This window comes from Ambystoma mexicanum, chromosome 8 (genome assembly GCF_040938575.1).
Source record: "Ambystoma mexicanum isolate Mex_15411 chromosome 8, UKY_AmexF1_1, whole genome shotgun sequence".
In the NCBI taxonomy this organism is placed as follows: Eukaryota; Metazoa; Chordata; class Amphibia; order Caudata; family Ambystomatidae; genus Ambystoma; species Ambystoma mexicanum.
The window spans coordinates 444,077,917-444,100,302 of NC_090929.1; the positions used below are offsets into that span (position 1 = coordinate 444,077,917).

Here is a 22,386-nt window from a genome sequence, read left to right on the forward strand (position 1 = left end):
GAGGAGTGTGGGGAGGTGACCCAGTGGATCGGGTCCTATTGGTGGTCCGGCACTCGACCAGTGATGTTAACTGGGAGGGACCGAGCACTATAGGGGGAGGAGGAGAAGGGGGGACACTATAGGGGGAGGAAGAGGGGGCAAAGGGGTATGTTGGGAAGTTGGGGGTTACAGGGGCCTGGTATAGAGGAATTGACAGCAGACTTTTGTGCAACCCGAGTATAGGTTATTCAGTATGTGCTGTAGTGGTGGCTCTTGGAAATATCAGTATTATGGCAATGGCGGACCTGAATATGGGAAGAAGAGTGAACACATTAACATTCAACGTACAGACGGTCCAATTTGCCAACTAAAAGATCCCTGGTGGCTCGGGAGTTTCGTACAACGGAGATGCATATTCTTTCTCCAAGAGACGAGGTTCTCCAAGGGAGAGGAAAGGGCGGTTCCTTGTGGTCTGCTTGGGCATGTGCATTGGTGGTCAGTTGACTCTAGAAAGGGTTGGAGGGTATTTTGCTACATAAGAGTTTGCGGATGGAGGAGGTGAGGTTGTGGAATAGTGTGGATGGGCGGGCACCGTTTGTCTCGGACTCCTTAAGGGAGTAAGATTCGCATTTGCAACGATTTATGTCCCCAACCAGGGACAGTTGACATTCCTGATGCTGGTAAGGGTAAGGGTGAGGGTACAAGACACTTAATAGTTGGGGGGGACCTAAACATGTGAGAGTACTTAACATTGGATAGACGGGCATTGGGTTTATCGGGAATGGAGGACACTACGGTGGGGTTGGAAGGTTTGAAGGCATGTTTGGATTTGCATGGCCTGCGGGACATATGGTGCTTTTTCCCTCCAGGAGAGGGGCTTCACCTTTTACTTCCCGCCTCATGGGACCTATTACTTGCATTGATTATCTTTGTATCTAGAGAGATGAGAGTTGGCCCTGTGTTGGAGATTCACTGGATTAGTTGGTTTGATCATGGCATGGACTCTCTGGATTTATCATGGTTGGGGTTGAGTGCTTATAATTTATGGTGAAGGGGTTTCAACACACTTCGAGACTGCGCCACCTCCTGTTGTCGTTTTGAAAAATGATTATCCCACACTGTAGTAAGGTTTGAGCCAATTCATTCATTAATAGCTCTTATTGCCCATTTTGACCATTGTTTAAGGTTTAGCCAATTTATTCATTAATAGCTCTTATTGCCCATTTTGACCATTGTTGACACGTGTTTCAGCCTCTCAAGGGCCTTTTTCAAAACAAAAGATTAATCTCAAGGGCAAAGTTATTGTGCCAAAAGAATGTTTTCCTTTTCTCCGAAAAGTCACTTTCACAAAAAGTCATGGGTTAATCCCGTTATCTTCCAGCTGCTATTCCTCGCGTCAGCAGTTTGCCCGTCGACGCGGGGAATAGCAGCTGGAAGATAACGGGATTAATCTTTTGTTTTGAAAAAGGCCCTTGAGAGGCTGAAACACGTGTCAACAATGGTCAAAATGGGCAATAAGAGCTATTAATGAATAAATTGGCTCAAACCTTACTACAGTGTGGGATAATCATTTTTCAAAACGACAACAGGAGGTGGCGCAGTCTCGAAGTGTGTTGAAACCCCTTCACTTTGCAACCAAGGGAAGGAGGGGCTGGTCCTTCCCTACCAATTAACACACTAGCGCGACACCAGAGAAATTTGAAAGACATAGGTCGCTGGTTTAAAATAAGCCTCTACCACCAAAAAACCCCAGTTAAATTTAGAACGCTTATAATTTATGGACCTAGTGTTGAGGGAGGAATTTGAGGGGCAATTAGAGAATGTTTCCTTTTGAATAATACTGGGGAGGTGGACCTGGGCACTGTATGGGATGCAGTAAAGGCGACTTGGAGGGGTTTATTGATCAGTGAGGGAGCCCAGAAAAAGAGGGAGAGGACCTTGTTAGAAAATAGATCACGCACTGAGATTGGGGCTCTGGGAAGACGAATACAAATATCGGAGTCAGGAGTGGGAGAATGGATAGAGGAGGTGAGGGACAAGAGGGAGGAACTGCGGTTGTTGGAGGAGGGTAGGATAGTCCGCAAGCTTCAGTTCTGGAACAAAAAAATATTACGAGAGGGGGGATACGGCAAATGCCCTGTTGGCAGTCCGTTTATGCAGGCAGCAGGCCGAAAGGTGGATATCAGAGGTGCGGGGACATAGAGGTGCGGTGGAAACGACATCTGCGGCTATTGTGGAAAATTTTGCCTTTTTCTTTGAGGGATTAGGAGGGGAGGGGGAAGCCAGACGTGGAGGGCATAGGGGCTTATTTGAGGGGGTTTTCTCTACCGACGCTGACACCTGAGGAGGTTGTGGGTTTGGATGCCTCTATTACTGGGGGGGGGAGATCTTTAAGTACGGTCCGGCATCTGCAGTTGGGAAAAGCTCCAGGTGAGGATGGACATACTCTGGGTTTTTAGAAGTCCTTCGCGCATATACTGGTCCTGTACTTGGTTAGACTGTTTAATAATATTCTGGAAATTTGTTTTGTGCCGGGTTCGTTTGTGCGGGCCCTTGTTTCAGTAATACCTAAAGAGGGCATAGACCCCCAGGTTTGTGGATCGTATCACCTGATCTTGCTTCTGAATGTGGACGCAAAGATATTTACCAAAGTCCTGGCTTTCGTGGCTGTGCATATGCCACGATGGGTCCACTTGGATCAGGTGGGCTTTATAAGGGGACGACAAGGAGCGATACGTCGGGGAAAATCCTTGCACTTGATGGAATGGGTCTGAGGGAAGGTAAATAACCCTACACTTCAGCGGTTGATGCTGAAAAGGCCTTCGATAGAGTAGATTGGGTCTTCTTGAAGGCAGACTTGCACAAGTTTGGAATGAGGAATATACTTTTTCAAGGGATTATGGCATTGTATTCAGACCCAAAGGCTGGTTTGCCGGCAAATGGGTGGTTTTCTCATTGGTTGGATATGGGGCGGCATGAGACTGGGCTGTCCCCTTTCGCCGCTTCCATTTGCTCTCTCTTTGGAACCTTTGGCCCAGAGGCTCAGAGATGACCCGCAAGTGGAAGGTATGGAGGTGGGTAGAGTGGAATACAAATTGGGATTATACGCAGACATGTTACATCTGCGGAACCCTGTGGCGTCCGTCCCTTCGGCGGTGGAGTAGATCGAACAGTATGGAGTGTTCTCAGGGTTTAAAATTTATAAGGATAAGTCCATCCTGTTCCCTTTTGACCGGATGGGAGAGAGCGACCTGCAGGGGTTGGTTCCCCTGGGGATGAAGATCAATGAGGACCAATTGCGTTATCTGGGGGGATAACTGTCACATTGGATCTACAGGGATTGTATGAGGTGAACTTCCCCTCTTGTTACAGAGATTATTCGAGGACATGGAAAAATGGGCTAGGCTAACTATATCATGGCTCGGGTGTCTTAACACTATAAACATGAATTACCTCCCCAGGATTTTATATTTATTCCAGATGCTTCCTATCATGATTTGATTTGATGGGCACTTGTAGAGTGCAGAATTCGCCCAAGGGCATCTTGGTGCTACGCTACCTAGTAGGAAGAAACAGAAAGGCCAGCTAGAAGAGGAAGGTTTTCAAAGCCTTACGGAAGACCAGATGACTGTGGATTTAAGATAAAGCATTCCACAGGCTGGCCGCTACCATAGAAAAGGAACGGGCACCAATGCTACACAGTATTTCACCACCGGAATAGGCAACAAGCAAGCATCGGCAGAGCGTAAAGCGCGTCTAGGGGACATAAAGCCGACATTTTGCCTGAAGGTACTCGGCACCCAGACCATAAAAGGCACGTTGAACCAGGCACAAAGATTTGAAATGGATGTGTTTGATCACAGGGAGCCAGTGAAGTTGCATGAAAATGGTAGAGATGTGACGGCACCGGGGTGGTGGGGCGGGGTTGACGTGGCCAGCCAAGCAGAAGAATTTTGGAGAACCTGAAGACAGTGCAATAGGTAAGCATGCTGAGCCAAGAAAAGTGAGTTATATTAGTCAATAAAGGAAGACACCCGTGCAGAGACCACCGGGGCGAGAAGGTGAACAGGAAGGAAGGGAAGAACCAGACTGAGCAGTTTGAGCTAAAAGTGGCCCGTTGACAAACCTCACTGATTATGATCCCTGATTCTAAGTTTCCTGGAGGTGGAAGGGCGTCTTAAGTTTTTGTGGCAGGGAAAGACGGCTCGGGTTACGTACGATATCTTGCTGCCCCCAAAAGAAAGAGGGTGTGTGGGTTTTCTGGACCTGTATCTGTACTACAAGGCATCCCAACTTAGAATCCTGATTCCACATTTTAGGGAACAGTGGGAATGGCAGTGGGTGGTGTTAGATCCTTTTCACCTTAGGCCAGCAACAGTGGGGGAATGGCTTGGCCCTCCCTGTTGAGTCATTTATAGGCCCCGGGTGTGAGGGACCATATCCTGAACTTTGAAAGGTTTCAAAGTTGGCTTTTAGTCAGGCTTAACAAGGATTGAGCAGTTATGGAAGCATCAGCAGTTTATTCCTATAGTGGAATTGAAAGAGACGTTGGGGAGGGGAAGTTTGTTGGTATTTTCCTACCTGCATTTGAAGGCAGTGATCACGATTGAAGTCTGGAAGGAAAAGAAACAAAGAGATCTCCTGCCGATAAAGAAAGTCCTGGACTCTCGAGCGGAGATGGAAGGTGTGGATTTCTTCTCTGTACGGTGCGTTGGTTGAGGCAGGGAAGAAGAGCACGGAAATGCTTTGTAGTCAATGGCAAAGGAACCTGGGCTTGGAACTTGATACACCATTATGGTATAAACTTTGCTGTAGAGCGTTTAAGGTTTCAATCGCGTGCCAATGCAAGCTTCATGTGATTAAGTTGTTGCACCAATGGCAGTACGATCCAGTGCACCTTTCCAAAATGTTCTCTGGGGCGAGCCCGCTTTGTTGGCATGAGTGTGGGGCAAGGGTGGATTATGGGAATCTGTGATGGAGTTGTGAGAGTTGTAAGGAAGGTGTGGCATCAAACAGTGAAGACAGACACAAGTGATCACAGTTCAAGGGTGTTTATTGAATTTCAATTGGTTGGTTGAATGCCCATCTAACCCTAAATATAAGGATGGGAGCAAGCTACGACCATCAAATAATAAGGAAGTCCTATTGGAGTCTGTCAAAATAAAAGGGTCTATACTAATAAACCTATTTCCAATCCTTACTTCTAAATACAAATTGTGAGGGACAACAATGTATGCAAAAAGAAAAGTGTTCAAGAAATGATATGTCCGGATAGTTGAGCATTTGGCTTCCCTTCCCCACGTTTTCAGCACGGGACAAGGCGGCACACAAGAGCTTCGCACACACTCTGGCTTCTCTGTCACAAGGATACAGTTCAAAGCATAGGTATCTGGGCCTTCTGCCAAAGTCTCTTTCCCAATAACCGTCTCTTATTGCAGAGGGCGTGACGTAACAAACCAGCACCAAAGTTCGTTTCTTATCAGGATTTTCACATTCACAAGTTCTTGGGTCCACTGTTCACCATGGGTCTCGCTCCTTCAGGTTCGGACCCCCTTTTAACACAATGTTCACAATTGGTCTTCCTTGATCAGGCTCAGTCCACGGATCTCCCTTGTTCAGGCTCGGGCCCCTTTAGCCCAATGTTGACAATTGGTCCCCCCCGTTCAGGCTCGGACCATGTAATCTCACTTTCTAAGCTTTGCTCTTTGTATCAAAAATCGAAGACTTTCGATTGTGCCATGGATTTTGCTTAAACCGTCGCAGGACAGCTTCGATTTACTTCATTTCTCATTCTCACCTTTTTTACTTACGTTTTCTGCCACTTCTTGGCTGGATACCTCACAGAGACCTTCGACAGAGCACACACACGGTGCCGGGCAACTCCCTCACTGGTACTGTATCTTTCGCTGTTAAAGTTCAAACATCCATCAGCAATTAAGCTTTCCTTGCGTCTTTCATCACACGCGTTACCAATCTTCATTCTTGCACTCTTTATACAATGTTGCCGCTTGCAAACTGGACTTCAACACAGACCGGTCTTGCATCGGTCTCCCCAACTCACCGGCTGTGTTGATCTCTCTGGCACTGCTTTGATCCTGGAGCCAAGGATGGGAGCACAGCGGCTGCTGCTCCACCGTGACTTGGTCAGCCATGCAGTAGGGCCCTGGATATATCTGATAAACAATGCAGGATTATTCTGTCTGGTTTCCTGGCCTTGCGCTTTTTAATCGGAAGAATTCTGGAAAGTAACGGTTTCTTGCTGGAAAGGTCAACGGTATCTCCCTCCTTGCGCCCCCTTCTTGGTTTGCCATATTTCTTCCCTCATTCAGCTGCCGTCTGGAAAATGCTGTTCCTTCGTCTGCTTTGCCTCACAGAGTGTGCTCTCGTGTGCCGCATTTTCAGTGTGGGGATGCTTAATGGAAGTCAGGTGTGAGTGGTTACCAGTAATTTCCTGACTTTGCCTGACCATAGTAGTGGGACATGTCAGGTACAATGCTCGGGTGTGAGTCTGTTTTTTCCCCAGAGCCAGTTGTCCGTGTGAAAGTGCTTGTGAAGGGAAAGGGAAAGGGGGTGGGGGGGGATAAAGTTTCCGAATATACTACCGGGTAGGATGGGGTAAAGGTGTTACAGGGAGGGGATACCGCATCTCACCATCAGGTGTCCCACTCCCTGGAGACCCTTCACCCAGGTGATCCTCCCGCACTGATCCACCCTGAGTGTTTGGATCTAAAGGCGATGGCCGAGAGCCGGATATATAGGTAAACCTACGTGATCAAGCGGTTTGTATACCGCAAAACGCGTTGTTCTTTTTTGGTTCCTTTTCCTGACGCATTTATATTAATAAAGAAAACGTGCTGCCAGGAAATATAGAGGTGTGTTTTCCACTTAATCGCCGCAAGGATACTTTTTTTCCCCCCGTTTGCGGCTGCTCTCTGGAGTGCATTCCACTGGTTGCCTTTCCCTCGAAAAGCTTCATTTTGACATATATATATATATATATATATATATATATATATATATATATTTATATATATATCCGGTGACTAGTGGGTGAGACACCTTCTGGTTTCTCAGTTTGCAGGTCTTTTGGGATGAAGTGCTTGGGTGGATTAAGGAAATGGATGGTGTCTCCCAGGTCGCGGATGCCACTATTGGTATTGTTTGGATTGGAGCGGAGTCAGGGCATATATAGTGGTCTGTAACACTTGCCGCACTGTTTCCTACAGGCAGGGAGGGCATGTTAAGCAATGCACTAGAAGAGGGTGTTGCTCCCAGGAAAGAATGAATGGGGACAGCGACAAATGTTTGTGATGGAAAGAATTACGGCAGCCATCCACGGAAGCAGTGCAGATATGGAGCTGAAATGGGGCGAATTTTGGGCCAGTTACATGTCGCCTGAAGTCTTGGTGGCTGGGGGGGGGGGGGTGGGGGTGGTATAATAGGGGGCGCAATGGACCAGTTTGGAGGTGATCAAGGTGTTTAGATTTAAGAATATGAACAGGGTAAGGGAAACTGGGAGGATGGGAACCAGCAGGCGAATGGTTGACGTTCAGGCCCGGTTTGAACAGCCTAAGTTGTCTGTGAATTTACTCTGGTCAGGTGGTGGTGGTTATAGTCTTTACCAGCGGGGTGGGGGCAATGGCTGGGGGTGGTGGGGTAAATGTGGGTATTGTGTGGATTGGCCTGTTTTATCTGCTTTTTTGGGGGTTTTGGATCATTGTTCTTGGCCTTATCTAATACTGAAAAGGCTAATAAAAGTTGAATAAAAAAAAAAAGAATGGTTGCTAGCAATAACCTTTGTCTGGCACCAATGAGTAAAGGGAATTGGTTGGGGGGAGAGGGTCGGGGGGTAAACCATGATTGGAGGGTCATGGACCTTTTTCAAGGATGGGATCTGGGAGGTGGGTAGGGGGTTAGTATGATCAATGCATTTGGCAGAGTCCAGGGTAGTGGCGAGAGTGATGTGAAAGTCCTTGTAAGAGGCATGAAGAGAAGGACCCCAGGTATTGTGTTAGTGGTATAGTTGGTGTTTTAAAATGTCCTCCGCTTTGGATTGCTACGGAGATCCGTGGTTGAGGGCCTTGGAAAGATTTGTTAAAGGAGTACGAAGGGTAATGGTGAACAGAGATTCAAGTCCTGAGTTGAAGTACAAAAAGGCCTACTGTGATCGAATAAGGGACCGCTTGACTACAGGATCTAACTTTTGATGAAGATTGGGGCTATGAGAAACAGGACTCTATTCTCCCACCTACTCCCCTTGGATCTTCCATTCAGGTGGCCACGGAAGGGCCATCGCTTTTGGATCAAGACACGGGAGGGGTGGACAAGCGAGGGAGGGTCACCTGAGTGGACGGTCACGGGGGACTGGGAGGAGAATACCCAAGGGCGAGACCAACCCACTCTCCCTCTGCCTTAATGGGGTATTTCCAATCACACCCCATTTCCCCCTCCCCATTTCCAATAAGTACTGGGATGGGGAAGATGTGATTGGGAGCAACAAGGATTACCCATAGAAACACATAGGTATACAGAGTGAGGCTTACCATCGAACACCTTTGAATTGTCCTACAGGCAAGGTCAGGCACTTTTCCCCAACTGTGCACACTTGAATCAAATTGACTCCTGCCTGCAGTCTAAAAAGGGTGGTTCTGCCAGAATCATGGAGCAATCCGGGGTTGCTGGATGGAACCGGGAGGCCAAAGAGGAAAAGGCTGCAAGAAGAGGACCCCAGAAGGACCGGTGGAGTGCAGAACACCGAGACGCTGGGCCAGTGTGTGTGAGGGGCTGCAGAGTGGCGAGGGAGGCATGTCTCCAGGAAGCCAGAGCGGAACAGAAGGCAGTCCATCTGCCTTGTTTTTAGGCCAGTGCTCATTCCCCTGGGAAGTGTGCAGCATCTGAGGGACAGGTGGTGAGACCCTGACCTCGACCCAAACCCAGTTGACCTGCTCGTCAGCACTGCGCTACTATTGGTGAGTTTCGTAAGCCAGAAAGAAACTCTGTAGCGTGCGGGTGGCAGGAGCGGGAGCAGGAGCGTTATTGAAAGTTAACAGCTCAGTGGGAAGAAAGAAAGCAAGCGATAGCTGGAAAGAGGTGAAAGAAAGCAAAGCAATAAAAAGGCCTGAGGCAAGCGAAAGCTGTAAAGTGGTGAAGGAAAGCAAAGCGGAATGACAGAAAAGGTGCATTAGAGGCGCAGAAGTAAAGAAAGACCGAGCATGTGCATTGGTGGCACAGAAACAGCCAAGAGTGGGTGCAAGCGACCCAAAAGTAAGGAGAGGGGTGCAAGTGATCCGAACCCGAGAGAGACGGCAAAGAGATAGAAAAGGAAAATTGACAGTCAAGAGAGGGTCAAAGTAACCTGAAAGTGATAAAGAGGGTGCAAGCGACCCGAGAGAAATACAAAGAGTGCAAGAGGCATGTGAAAGAGAGGATGAAGGTGCAAGAGAGCACACTGAGAAACTGAAGGTGCAAAAGAGCACAGTGAAAAGCAAAGAGTTTGCAAGAGGCCCAGAAAGGTCAAAATGTGCAAGTGTGCACAACAGGAAAAGGTGTGCAGGAAGCACCCTAAAGTGAAAAAGAACAGTGTGAAAGAGGCACAGAAGAGGAAAAGGTGCCAGAGAATAAGAAGAGAGGATGGAGGTCAGAGTGGTCCTGCCTGGGAGGAGCAGAGCCTGGCATTCTCGAGTCTCTGATACTACCCCCGTGAAAGAACTGTACATTGAAAGGTACATCCTGACCATAGGAGCGTTTTGTTTGTTTTAGACATGAGGACCTAGATTACGGGAAGGGAACCCTGAGAGGCCTAACAGGAACTGTCTTTTTGTTTGGAACTGGAAAGATCGAAGCTTCAGGAAGGGAACCCCAAGAGAGACCCGGGGACATTTTGAACTCTATTGACTTACTGCAAGAGCCCTATGTGCAAGGTTCCAAGGGCAACCCCTTTGAGTTGAACTATTTTGAACTGGCAGAACTACACCTGTTACCAAGAATACCTGAAACCGGCTGTGGTTTACATTTCCTTTTTCTTGAACTACTATGTTTTCTTTAAGAAGACTTCCTATCGCGTTTTGTCAAAGAGCGAGGGCAAGCATCATTTTAGACACAGACTGGTTTTGGACTTTCAGACATCGACGGCCCTTAGAAACATCCGTTGAGGGAACAATCCCTTTAGAGTTAGGGCCAGTTAGGCATTGCACCAATCCCAGAACTTTATTAAATAAAGGTTTTGAAACTCTTACCTTTGAGTCTTTGTCTCTCTTGAGACCATGTCTGTCTCACAGGGCTCATAGATTCAGATTTGCATTTCATTTGTATTGATCGTTGAAGGAAACGGTTCATAGTGATAATTTCGACAACAAAAATGTCGAAAGTCAAAATTTCGAAAAAAAAATGTCGACTTTTTTTTTTCAATGCATTTCTTTTCGAAATGGGGGGGGTTCCCCCTCCAACCCCACTTTTTTAAATTTTTTTTAATTTTTTCCCTTTTTTTTTAACTCCCGAACCCCTAAAATAAATATATAATTAAAAAAAACAAAAGTCGACATTTTTTTGTCGACATTTTTGTCTGTCGACATTTTTTTTTCGAAATTATGACTGCCCACCGAAGGAAACTGGAGGGAGAGTGGGAGAGGGATGGAGACTGAGAAGTGAAGGATGAAAAGGTCAGGAGAATGATTGATGTAGGAGCGTAAAGGTTGAAGAAGAGGAGGGCAAGAGAAAGTTCATTGAGTAATTGGTGAGTGTGGTTTGGTCGACTATGTATGGAGGGAGTAGTCTATTGGTGTTAGTCATTTGTTTGACTGTGAAATCTCCCATTAGTGTGTCTAGAACTGCAGTGGGAAGAAGTGGTTGATTAGCATAATAATAAGAGGAGTTGAGTTGATTAATACAGAAATCCCTTTTCAGCTTCTTGAAAGATAAGGAGATGAATTTGGAGGGAGTGGGGCTCAATAGCTGGCCTTTCTGATTAGGAGTTTAATCCCACCATGTTTATTTGTGTATGGAAAGTTGAGTGAGAGCGAGTAAAGAAGTATGTTTTTTTACCGAGGGATTGGGCATTTCACAGTACCATTGGGGGGGGGCGCAAGTAGTTGATTAAGGAAACCAAGTGGATCGAGGAGGTTGGCTGTCTAAAGTAATTTTTAAGAAGTGGTAAAATAGTGATGTATGGGAAGATAAAGTAGAGAGGAGTTGAAGGACCATGAATGATTGTGTATGGAGGTCCCAGTTGAGGGTCAGGGAGAGGGTGTTTGCAAGAAGATGAACATTTCTATCAGGGGTTAGCTGACCAATAATAGTGACTAGGCCAGTAGTATTGAAAAATACAGCAATAAATATAGTGATTAGGCCAATGGTAACTGTTCAGATGGATTTTCAAAACCAGCCTTGTGGGAGGACACTCTAGTTGATGAACAGGGTGATTGACACTAAGAAGCCTAACTTTATCAAGGTAAGCTTGGAATGAGCATTTAGGCAGAACTCGGGAGATATGTGGGTGGTGTAGTAGTACAGTTAACCCAACATAGAGCACTCCAATAACTCAAACGACACAAAGAGTACAGAATATTATTTTATTTGGCCTTTAAGTCTCTAAGCAGATAAAGCAAAAGCTAAATATCTATCCCTAAATCATCCCATAAGCATACTTATGCATGTATGTATGTATATATATATATATATATATATATATATATACACACCTCAAAGTGAGAACATCTACACTGTATACTTAAAACTGTTGCAATAGTTCAAGATAATTGAAACAAGTAAAACCATAGGTAGTAAAGTAAAGAAAACAGTGCAGTGCAATCAAAAACATATACACTGTCTCATAAGGACCCTACAATTGAAGTCCTTCCCTACCAGGTAAGTAGGCTAGTGCCTCTAAGAAAGGGAAGTCCTAAGTCACAGAACAACTATTGGCAAAGCCAAAGCTCCATAAGTAATGTACTTCAAAGGATTGAAGGCAAGTAAAAGTAGTTATGGGATACTCTCCCAATGCACCATACAAGGGGTTACCCTACTTTAGGAGCAGGCGTGTTCTTGACCAGAACTCAACCAGTGGTAACCAGGCAAGAAGGAGTGAGGGAGTGGACTTTACCCATGCAATACCTATGGCTGGAGAGGTTTGGGGGTAATGGGAAAACAGGCATGCAAGCTTTGTGTCCTGAACTCAGATTTCCTGAGTGTCCACCCTGGGTCATTCAGAATAGTATTAGGTCCAGGGGCAGCGGGTGCAGTGGCTGGTTTCGGGATACAGAATTGGTCGAGCTAGACAGCTGTTCCATGCTCAACAAGACTGCTCCAGATGGACTGTTACGTCCCGTCCCCTTTCCTCCATACTGCATGGGCGTCCCTTCCAAAGGACTCGAGACGGAACCTTTTTCATCATAAAAAAATCTTCTTCCCATTTAAATTAAGAGGCGCGAGGGGGAACGGCCTAGGGACATGCGCTGCCCTGACTCTGCCCTCCGGCGCCACACCCCGGTCTCCTTTTCCCCACCGACGGGAACAGGCCGAATTCACCAGTGCTCCTGGGTTTGGCTTCGGCCATGTAATTCCACAAGCAGATACTTCGTCTTTCTCTTTTTTTGTCTTTTTATCTTTCAGGTACTAGGTCCTCAGGCGCCACGCTCCTCCCTGCCGCATATTGACTTCCACAGAGTTCACCAGGTGTCCATCCTGCAAAGGGCTCTTCCCAACTTCAGACCCCCACACCCTCTGCCTACGTTGCCTAGGTGGCCCAGACCACGGTTGGCAAGCTTGTACAGCGTGTGGCTCGCTGTCTTTGAAAGTGGTGAAGAACAGACTAGCCAGGTGGAGGGAGGTCTTCCAGAAGTCGCCTCCAGAGGACCTCAAGAACTTAATCAAACAGTGAGCAAGGCCCAAGGAAGGGCCGCCATTTTCCATCGCACCCCGCAAAGGAGGTCCTTGTACCAGCACATGCACCGAGGCTGCTTCAGCTACCGGCCCTCGGGCCGAGGGATCCTCGGGTCCTCCCGGTGGCAGTGTTGAGGGACCAGAAGTTTCTTGTACTGAATCGTCATCCGAGGGGCTCCACCCTTGTACCGGCAATATGGCTGAGGGGCTACGCCCTAGTACCGGCAACACGTCCAAGGGGGTGCCTAAACGCAGCTCTACCGACCCCCGGGTCGAGGGTGTGTCACCTACCGGGTCTAGGCCTTAGAAGCAGGGTAGGCCTCGTGATCCACATACAAGAGTCCTGGAGGAGGCTTGGCCCTGCGAGCTGAGCAACACGTCGCAGGCACATGGCAGTCAGCTCGACAAGATGGCTGCAGTGCCAGACACAGGCACCCGTCCAACGCCATTCCAGGAGTTCGGCGAAGAACGAGTGTTAAGGTGGGATTGGCCTCAACCAGGTACGTGGCCGACAGCCTATCCTTCTTACAGCCTATCCTTCTTATGCACAGGGCAGCTTCTCACCCCCTGCTACCCTGTCAGTACCCCCTACCCCTTCTCAGAATTGTGAAGAGGGGTTCTTTGAGAGGTTCCTCGGGCTCATGAAGTCACCTTGGGTGGGGGTTATCCTCAAGGACGCCATCGGGGAAATCCTTGCGACTATGCTAGCGGATCACAAGCGCTCCCACTGGCGCCCTCCTACCCCGGTGCAGCCGCTGGTCCCGGCTCCTTGGCTGACTCCTCAGGTGGTTCCGTACCAGCCTCTGCTTCCTCCTCAGCCACTGGCTGCGGTCCCTGCGCCCCAGCCTTCTGCTCCATCTACTCCTCCACTGGATCCTCCTGATCCTCAGGACACAGAGGATGAGGAGGATCCGGACACGCCATCCTCAGCCAGGGCCTCCAAAAACGTCTTGCTGGGCTGGCAGAATACCTGGGCCTACCCCAGTCCGAGGTTGAGCAGCCGGCAGAGGGGGTTCTGGCTGAAGTCCTCACGCAACGCCTCTCTGCCAAAACTGGGATTCCTCATGTAGTCTCCCTGGCCAAGAAGGGTTGGCTTAAGCCCCACTCGGCCCAGGCGGTCAATCGACACCTGGATGCCAAGTACAGGCAGATGGAGGGGGATACACTCTTGCTCTCGGGCCATCCTCAACCACACTCCTTGGTGATTGATGCAGCATCACTATACTCCAAGCCTCAGTCGTCCTCACCGGCTCTAATAGGCAAGGATGAGAAGATATTGGAGGCATATGGCAAGAAACTCTATTCCAACGCATCCCTGCATCTTCGTCAGGCCAACGCCGATGCCATGCTGGGTGCCGCTAACCAGAGGTTATGGCGGGAAATTGCGGACTTCCTCCCGGAACTCCCTACGCAGAGCCAATCACGTTTAAGGCGGGGCTGGCAGAGGCCAAGCTGGTGGCGCATGACCTCATGGAATCCACTGTGGCCCTTATCGACATCTCTGGCCGTGTCATCTGTATCGCCACGGACATCAGAAGGACGGCCTGGCTCCGGGCCACGAAATTCAACCTGGACGTCCAGGAACGCATATTAGATCTACCGTATGAGGTGGGGGGGGCTCTTCCACTCCACCACGGACTAGGAGCTGGACAAAAAGAATAACAGCTCACAAACGGCCAAGTCTTTATCCATCTTGATAAAGACCACGCCCAAGTCGTACGCCCAGTCACAGCAGCGCTCAGACAGGGGGCGTATGTATGGAGGGTTCTGCGGCTTCCAGGAATGGAGATCCAGGCAGCCGGACCGCTCGCCGTCTCCGAACCGGCGCAAGCAACAAAAAGAGGGATGGGGGAGTAGGGGCTTTTTCCAATCTCCCTCCTCCGCGACAGCCTCCAAGGGAAAGAAAGCATGACGCGCCCCTTTGAGTAAGCGTGTCTCCAGTGGGGGGCAGGCTTGCTCTCCATGCACATTTCTGGCGCCAGATTTTCACTGACCCTTTGAATCCTCTCAGTAGTATCACGGGGGACCGCCTGCCCATCCCAGCCTCTCCTCCCTGCTCCCCTCCACTCCCTCAAGTTGGGACAGCAACTCTTCTGGCAGAGATCCGGTCGCTCGTAGAGGGAAGTCCCAGCCTGTCATGGTCATGAAGTTGGGGGCACAGGCATGCAGGGGTCACATGCACAGGAGACCTGGGTGGACACTGTCCTGGCACCTTTGGCGCCAGGCTCATGAACAAAAGTAAACAAGAACATCCATTTAACACCAAAAAGCTTTTATTATGGACATAGCACTTCAGATGCATTAACCTTGAACATTCCATCCATTAAGCAGGATGCATTAACCTTGAACATTCCATCCATTAAGCAGCCCCAAGTGTATTCTTGGGTGCAGCTGCTAATGGATTGCCTTTACATGTGCTTTCTCTCTAGGAGTGGCAGGGTGTGGCTGGTAAGGCGGCCCTAATGGGCATGCCCACAAGCTAAGTTATATAAGCTGCCCCGATCCACAAAACAGACGCTTTGCGTTATTCTGCACTTGCAAGCAGCGTAACGCTCACCGTTGCTTGAGGTCAGACTTATCTTTGAAGATCCTGCTTCCTGGACATCCTGCTTCCTGCCAGCATACTTACCAACTGGGGGAAGCTGTTCTTACCTGTACATCTCTTTGCGTACCAAGTAATCATCTTTACACTTTCCGGAACGCCGAAATCTTCATCTTGGCACTGCATAACGACACGCTCAATCGTCGACCGCAGCACCTGCAAGGAAACAGTTTAAGTTTGCGCTTCGCCATACTTTGCGCTTTTCCTGAAACCATCACTTACCTGCTGTCGAACATTGCGGTAGCATCCATCTTCCATTCGGCAGTGTCTCGCGTCTCACAGCTGCATTGAGGCCGCATTTCCATCTAGGCGAAGAAAACAGAAGCATAGTCACAGCTGGACTGGACTAATCCCTATCGGGGATCAGTGAAGGAACTAGATCCCATTCGACGCGCCCCTGCCAGAAGTAGCAGGATAGAGAGCTTATCTTCCATAATTCACAGGTGAGCTTTATGGGCTGACGTATGCTCACAGAAACCGTACTTTGGGGTGAAGGGTTCGAGAGGTACAACAATCCCAGATTGGCGCACTCACACACTATTATCTCCACGCAGGAGCAGTATCACCACGTACCACTGAGTGCTGCAACCGTGCCCCAACGCCTACGCAGAGACACGGGGAGCGTAAATTAGCCTCCCAGCGAGGCTTGGGCTTTTACCTCAGGATTTTCGCCATTCAGAAGAAGATCCAGGTGGGCCTGAGAGTTGTGCTGGACCTTTCCACCCTCAATCTCTCCTTACCCCTACAAAAATCCAAGATAGTTACGCCAACTTTTATAGCGGAGACATTGTGCAGGGTAGACTGGATGTGCTCCCTGGATCTGAAGGACGTGTACCTACACGTCCCCATCTGGCAGCCCCATCATTCTTTTCTATGGTTCAGGATCATGGGCTACCATTTCCAATACAAGGTCCTTCCTTTTGGCCTCAACTCGTCCCCCAGGGTCTTTACCAGGCTCATGAATACAGTGTCTGCCCTCCTCAGAGCGCAGGGCCTCCACATCTACCCATACCTCGATGACTGGCTTGTCAGGGCTACATCTCGGGAAGCAGTTCACCACTCTTCCCATGCCCTTATGAACACACTACACGATCTGGGCTTCTCGCTCAATCGCAAGAAGTCGCAGCTGCAGCCCACGCAGACTCTGACGTTCTTGGGCCTCATCTGGGACATGTGCTCCGAGAAGGTATTTCCGTCGGAGGACAAGATCTCGGCCATCAAGAGGGCCACTACCACTTCCTCTGCAGAGAGGTGACCTCTGCATGGTGGTACCAGTATCTCCTGGGTCGCTTGGCGGCGGTCCTATTAGCTGTTCCACACATGAGATTGAGGATGAGGATGATTCAGCTGCACTTTGCGGCCTCATGGAACCACAAGTGGGGCTCCCAATCTGAGATGTTCAACGTTCCTCCATCTTTCCACCCGGACCTAACATGGTGGTCCAGGGACTGCAACCTACGGACGGGTAAGCCCTTTCGGCTGCCCACCCCGCAGGCCACCATCACCACAGACTCCTTGCTAGAGTGCTGGGGAGCCACCCTGGACGACCTCTCAGTCCACGCCACCTGGACTCGACAGGAGCAGGAATACCACATCAATTGGTTAGAGCTGAATGCCATCTGGCTAGTGCTCAGAGCATTCCTACCACTTCTCAAGGGCAAGGTTGTCCTCATCCAGACAGACAACTCGACCAGCATGTACTACGTCAACAAGCAGGGAGGAACCAGATCCCCTCCTCTGTGCAGACTGGCAATCAGCATGTGGGAATGGGCCCTGGAAAACGACATCTACCTCACAGCAGTCCACCTCCCGGGGGGAATCCAACCTGGAGGCGGACAGGCTCAGCAGGTTGGGAGCAGACAATTACGAGTGGCAGCTTAACAACCTCGTTATTAAGGAGATCTTCAACAGGTGGGGTCATCCCCAGGTGGATCTCATTGCCACCTGGCACACAAGAAGTGCACTCAGTTTGCCTCCTGGCAGGGACAGGGCCCCGGCTCCCTGGGCGACGCATTTTGGCTTCAGTGGAACGGCATGAAAGCTTACGCCTTCCCTCCCACTCCGCTGATTCACAGAGTGATTTGCAAGATCAAAGAGTCTCGCCAACTCAACATCATTCCAATAGCTCCATGGTGGCTGGCCAGGCCATGGTTTTTCGGAGCTGCTCAGCCTATCGGAGATGCCTCCGATACACCTCCCGACGGGCCCAGCACATCTTCTGGTGCAGCAGGGGGGGTCAACTACCCGCGTCACAGAAACTAGCTCTCACAGCATGGTACCTGAGCAGGTAACGCTGCAGCACCTCAGCCTCTCTGAGCCTAATCTGGAAATCATTCAGGGCGCAAGGAGCAGGCTTACCAGGTCCCAGTATAAAAGTAAATGGACCAGATTCTGCCACTGGGCAGTCTCCAAGGAAATAGACACCCTGGCATTTACGTTGGACGACGTGCTCTCCTTCTCGGCGCACCTCACCCACTCTGGTGTGCAGGTTGATACCTGTCGTACCTACCTCGCAGCCATCGGGGCTTACAGAAACTCGGAGGAGGGGATCTTCTCCTCCAATTCTATCGTCAAGAAACATTTGACCGGGCTCGCAAGGCTCTACCCGCCCATCAAGAGGCCGCACCCCTGTGGGACCTCAGCATAGTCTTGGGCGCCCTGGCGCACAAACCATTCGAGCCAATGGCGTCTGCGGACATCATGCTGGTCACCATCAAGACGGATTTGCTAGTCGGCCTCACCTCAGCTCGTAGAGTCAGCGAAATCCAGGCGCTGGTCGCCTCGGAACCGTATACTACCTTTCACAGGGACAAAGTAGTCCTGCGTACGCACCCAGCATTTCTGCCCAAGGTGCCGTATGCTTTCCCCTTGAACAAGGAAATAGTCCTGCCTACATTCTTTGCCGAGCCTAAGGACGAAGCACATAGTGCTACACTGCCTGGACATCAGGGGTGCCCTGAAATTCTACTTGGACAGGACCAAGGGCTTCCACAAATCGGACGCCCTGTTCGTCACTTTTGGAGGCTTAAACCAGGCTATCGGGCCTCCATATCCCGCTGGATGGTCTCAGCCATTAAAGAAGCATACGAGGGCCAGCACAAGCTACTGCCGGCCAACATGAATGCCCAGACAGTCGGGGCCAAGGCAACGGCCATTGCATTCCAACGCTATGTCCTTTGGCAACTCATAAGCAGGGCGGCCACTTGGGCCACTCCCTTGGCTTTCTGCAAGCATTACTGTTTGGATGCCGGGGTCTAGATCCAATGCAGCCTTCGGACAGGCGGTTCTCAGGAACCTATTTATGCTTAAGGAGGGTCTCCTCTCCACTCTGGTGCTACATTCAGTTGTAATCTCCCATGCAGTATGGAGGAAAGGGGACGGGACGTAAGAGTAATTATAAATTACTCACCGTAGTGACTATCGTAGTCCATAATCCCCTTTCCTCCATACGTCCCACCATCTCCCCCTTAATAATACTGGTGTAATTAGGCAATGTTAAATCTATTGTCGACGCATCAGTGTGGACTGAGGTGTGGCGCCGGAGGGCGGCGTCAGGGCAGCGCATTCTCCCTGGGCTGCACTCCCGCGCGCCTCTAAATTTAAAGGGGAAGAAGATTTTTTCTGGTGAAAAAGGGTCCGTCTCCCGTCCCTTGGAAGGGATGCCCATGCAGTATGGAGGAAAGGGGACTATGTACTAAAAGTACGTTAGTCACACCTCAGGGGAGCAGCAACAGCAAGTGCTGTGATGAGGGGACCCCCTCCAAGACATGATACACTGGCAGCAGTGAAGTGTACCCTGATCAGGGGCAGCAGGTGACCCATTGTGGCAATTAAGTTTTGGCTTTAAGGTGGACATTCTTCATGTAGCCGAGCAGGAGCTGCAAAAGGATTGTTCTTGGGTCACAAGACAACGGCCTGCAGATTCCCAGGCTGAAACTTGTGGCAGCGACCAATCCAATGGAGATGACTTCAATGAAATTGAGTCCAGAGGATGGTTCTGGGACACTTCTAAAAGGCTTCTGGCTGGAAGCTTCTCATGTAGGGTTGTAGACTAGTTTGTTCTCCCAGTTCAAGGGTCGAGCCCTGACTTGGGCCTTTGATCATTGCGAGAGAGGCAGGGCTTTACTGGGAATTAGCTGAAGGCAATGCTGGTTGTCTTCAGCAGCAGTTTTTGAGTCTTCAGCTCATTGCTCCTCTTCTTCAGTGTCTTGGCTCGAGTCAACTATCTGTTGAATGGCTGCAGGACTCCTCCTTTTCTCCGGAATTAGGAATGGGGGCTGCCCCAGCCCACCATATTAATGATCTGCACCTTTCAGACTGGCAAGGACTCTCCAATCATGGACAGCCTCTTGCCCCACATCTGCCCAGAAAATGATATATCCCCAGGCTGGAATGTGGACTGTAGATTAGTCTCATCCCCCCCATATGTGGTCAGGATACACACACCTCCCCTTTGCCCAGGAACTCCAAGCTGGAGCCCAGGAGGGTGCTTGCCATACATGCCATTTTCTGACCCGGCAGGGCAGCAAGGTGGCCAAAGGTCAGGGAGAAAACTGTGCTGCATGGGCATTTGAGTATATGGAGTTCAAAATAGCATTATTCAGAAAAATGAAAATAGACAATACTCCTCCAGCAGCCCCTTCTCGGCACACCTAAAAAGTAACACAAACGTCCTAAAGAAAAGGAAAAAGTGATGCATAGTACCCCTGCAGCACTTCACTGTATGGTGAAGTTTGCCACAGTAACATTGGAATCCTGCAAAGGTACGATGTCCCCTGCACTGGTAACCATATGGACTTACCAGTGCCCCAGAAGAGGCGAGTTAAGCAAGAGAAGAAAAACAGAACGACTTTACTTGCCTCCAGGTCAGGACAGGGTTCAAGCTGTAGCAAAAAACTGGGGGTTCCATTGATGCCAATGTAAGGAAAATTACTGAAAGGAAACATCCTTCCCAATGGTAACCAAAAGAGTAATTTGACAGGTAGTGACCAATAATAGTGATTGTGTAGAATCATGCTTTATTGATTGATAACTGCCATGCTTCCTCCTCCATCTTTATAGATATTCTTTGTATTATCCCAGTAGTATAGAGGTAAGGGGTTGGGAATTAGAAATAAATGTTAGTCACCATAGTAAGTCCTGTACTACTGTTCCATAATTCCCAATCTTCCATATGGCCATTCCTGCAACCTACTTATTAGACGATTAGAATGTGTCGGTACAATCTGCCAAAATAGCAGAGTTGGACTTGTGGGGCAACTCCTATGTGCTCCCTTGTTTTGTTTTTTAATTTATTTATTTTCTAATAAGTGTATTGCTACACAGAAACGTCCGGTCCCGTACCCAAGGATAGTGATGTCCCATTAGTATGCCGGAAAGGGGACTTTGGACTAAAAGTAAATGGCTCTGCGCCCAGATAACCTCGGGTTGGAGTGCGATACAAATAAATAAACAATAAATAAACAAAACAAACCGAGTAACATGTATTACCGGTTAATATTTTCTTGTATGGCAATTGTCACAAACCTATGGGTTGGAATGTGTACCCAATCAAACAGTGAACTTCAAAGTTGTGGTTGTAGCTCCTGCTGACTTGTCAATACTTTTGTAATTTACCCTGAAACACACTCCCAGGAGATAAGGTGTGTGCGTGTGTGTGTGTCCAGATGTGATATCTTTCATGCAGTTATTTGAGCATTTGTTTGCATGGTTTTAGATGTGGGTGTAGCAACTTTGTGTCAGATGCATCTGTGTCCAGTGCAAGTGAATGTGTTTGTATAGGTGTTGCATAACTACTGCAGGTGTCATTGTTTTTGTGTTTGTGCAACACATTAGTGGTAGTTTCTACTGCAAATGTTTCTGCTGCAGATGTGGCTGTGTAGCATATCTGTTAGGGTGATATTCCCACTTCAGGGTTATCGGATGCAGCACATATTTTGCAGTTGTGTAGTTATTGACATGTTTTGGCTTTCGGGACGTGTGCATATTTGTCACTCTACTAAATACTCTTGCTGCTTTCTCTCCCTGATGCTCTGGTTGATGGCTGAGAAGATCTGCGACAAGACATGCTGACACTGCAGATGATTCACCTCATGGACGTCCTGTGGAAGCAGGAGGGCCTGGACCTCAGGTGAGCTACCGGTTTAATGTTAATCGCCAAAAAGCAGCGGATGGAAAGCTTTGAAATAATCATAATCAATGGACATTTCCCTGGGAAGCGTCCATTGCATCATTTTTCTTTTTAAACTGTTGCCACATTATGGAAGGGGACCCAATATATGTAAATCAATTTTTTCTTGCTTCCAATGAGAGCATTCCAGCCCAAACTACTAGTTCACATCCCCTCGGCATAGGAACAAGAAGCAACCTCGGACATCTTTCAGCTTTGTTGGATCTCATCAGTGAGGTGAAGCTTGCTTTCAGTTGTACAGCCAGTTTACCGGTGAACACTGAAAATATGGAGGCATAAAGGACAAAACTAGCAAGATGAGGGTTACGATGGTACAGAAATCTGAATAAGTAATAAGACGGACTCGTAGAAACTGAATGCTCAATAGGGATGCAGGGAGACACAGAAGGTGGGATAAACAAATCGTAGAACTTTATGGGGGAGGCACATGAACCTTTATAGCTAAATACGGATTTATAGAGAAACTGAAGGGTATTGTGAAAGCAAAGAGAACCTGAAATGTGACTTTGGAGGCACAGAGAACCTGAATATGGGGCGCAAAGAACCTACATTGGAAATATATGAGAGTATATGAAAACAGTGATTCAAAAAGAACAATCCACCAGCAGGGACTACCTGCTGGACCACTAAGAGTTCAGAGAATCTGAATGAGACTTGTGGAGGACTAAACAATCAAAGTGCAATCTGACAACATCTAGAAAGGCACAGCTAACCTCAAGCACTTCAGTATCTCACATTT

The 22,386-nt window shown here is 48.7% G+C and overlaps 1 protein-coding gene across 2 annotated transcripts in view; it reads left to right on the forward strand.

The window, feature by feature from the left end:
- PIK3CD (phosphatidylinositol-4,5-bisphosphate 3-kinase catalytic subunit delta) overlaps nt 1–22,386 on the forward strand; it is a 764,407-nt gene that overhangs the window by 628,789 nt on the left and 113,232 nt on the right. For both annotated transcript variants that reach the window (XM_069610020.1, XM_069610019.1), the window contains one exon: nt 21,509–21,587. In XM_069610020.1, coding sequence (XP_069466121.1) covers nt 21,509–21,587 — 79 coding nt within the window. The remainder of the gene's footprint in view (nt 1–21,508; nt 21,588–22,386) is intronic.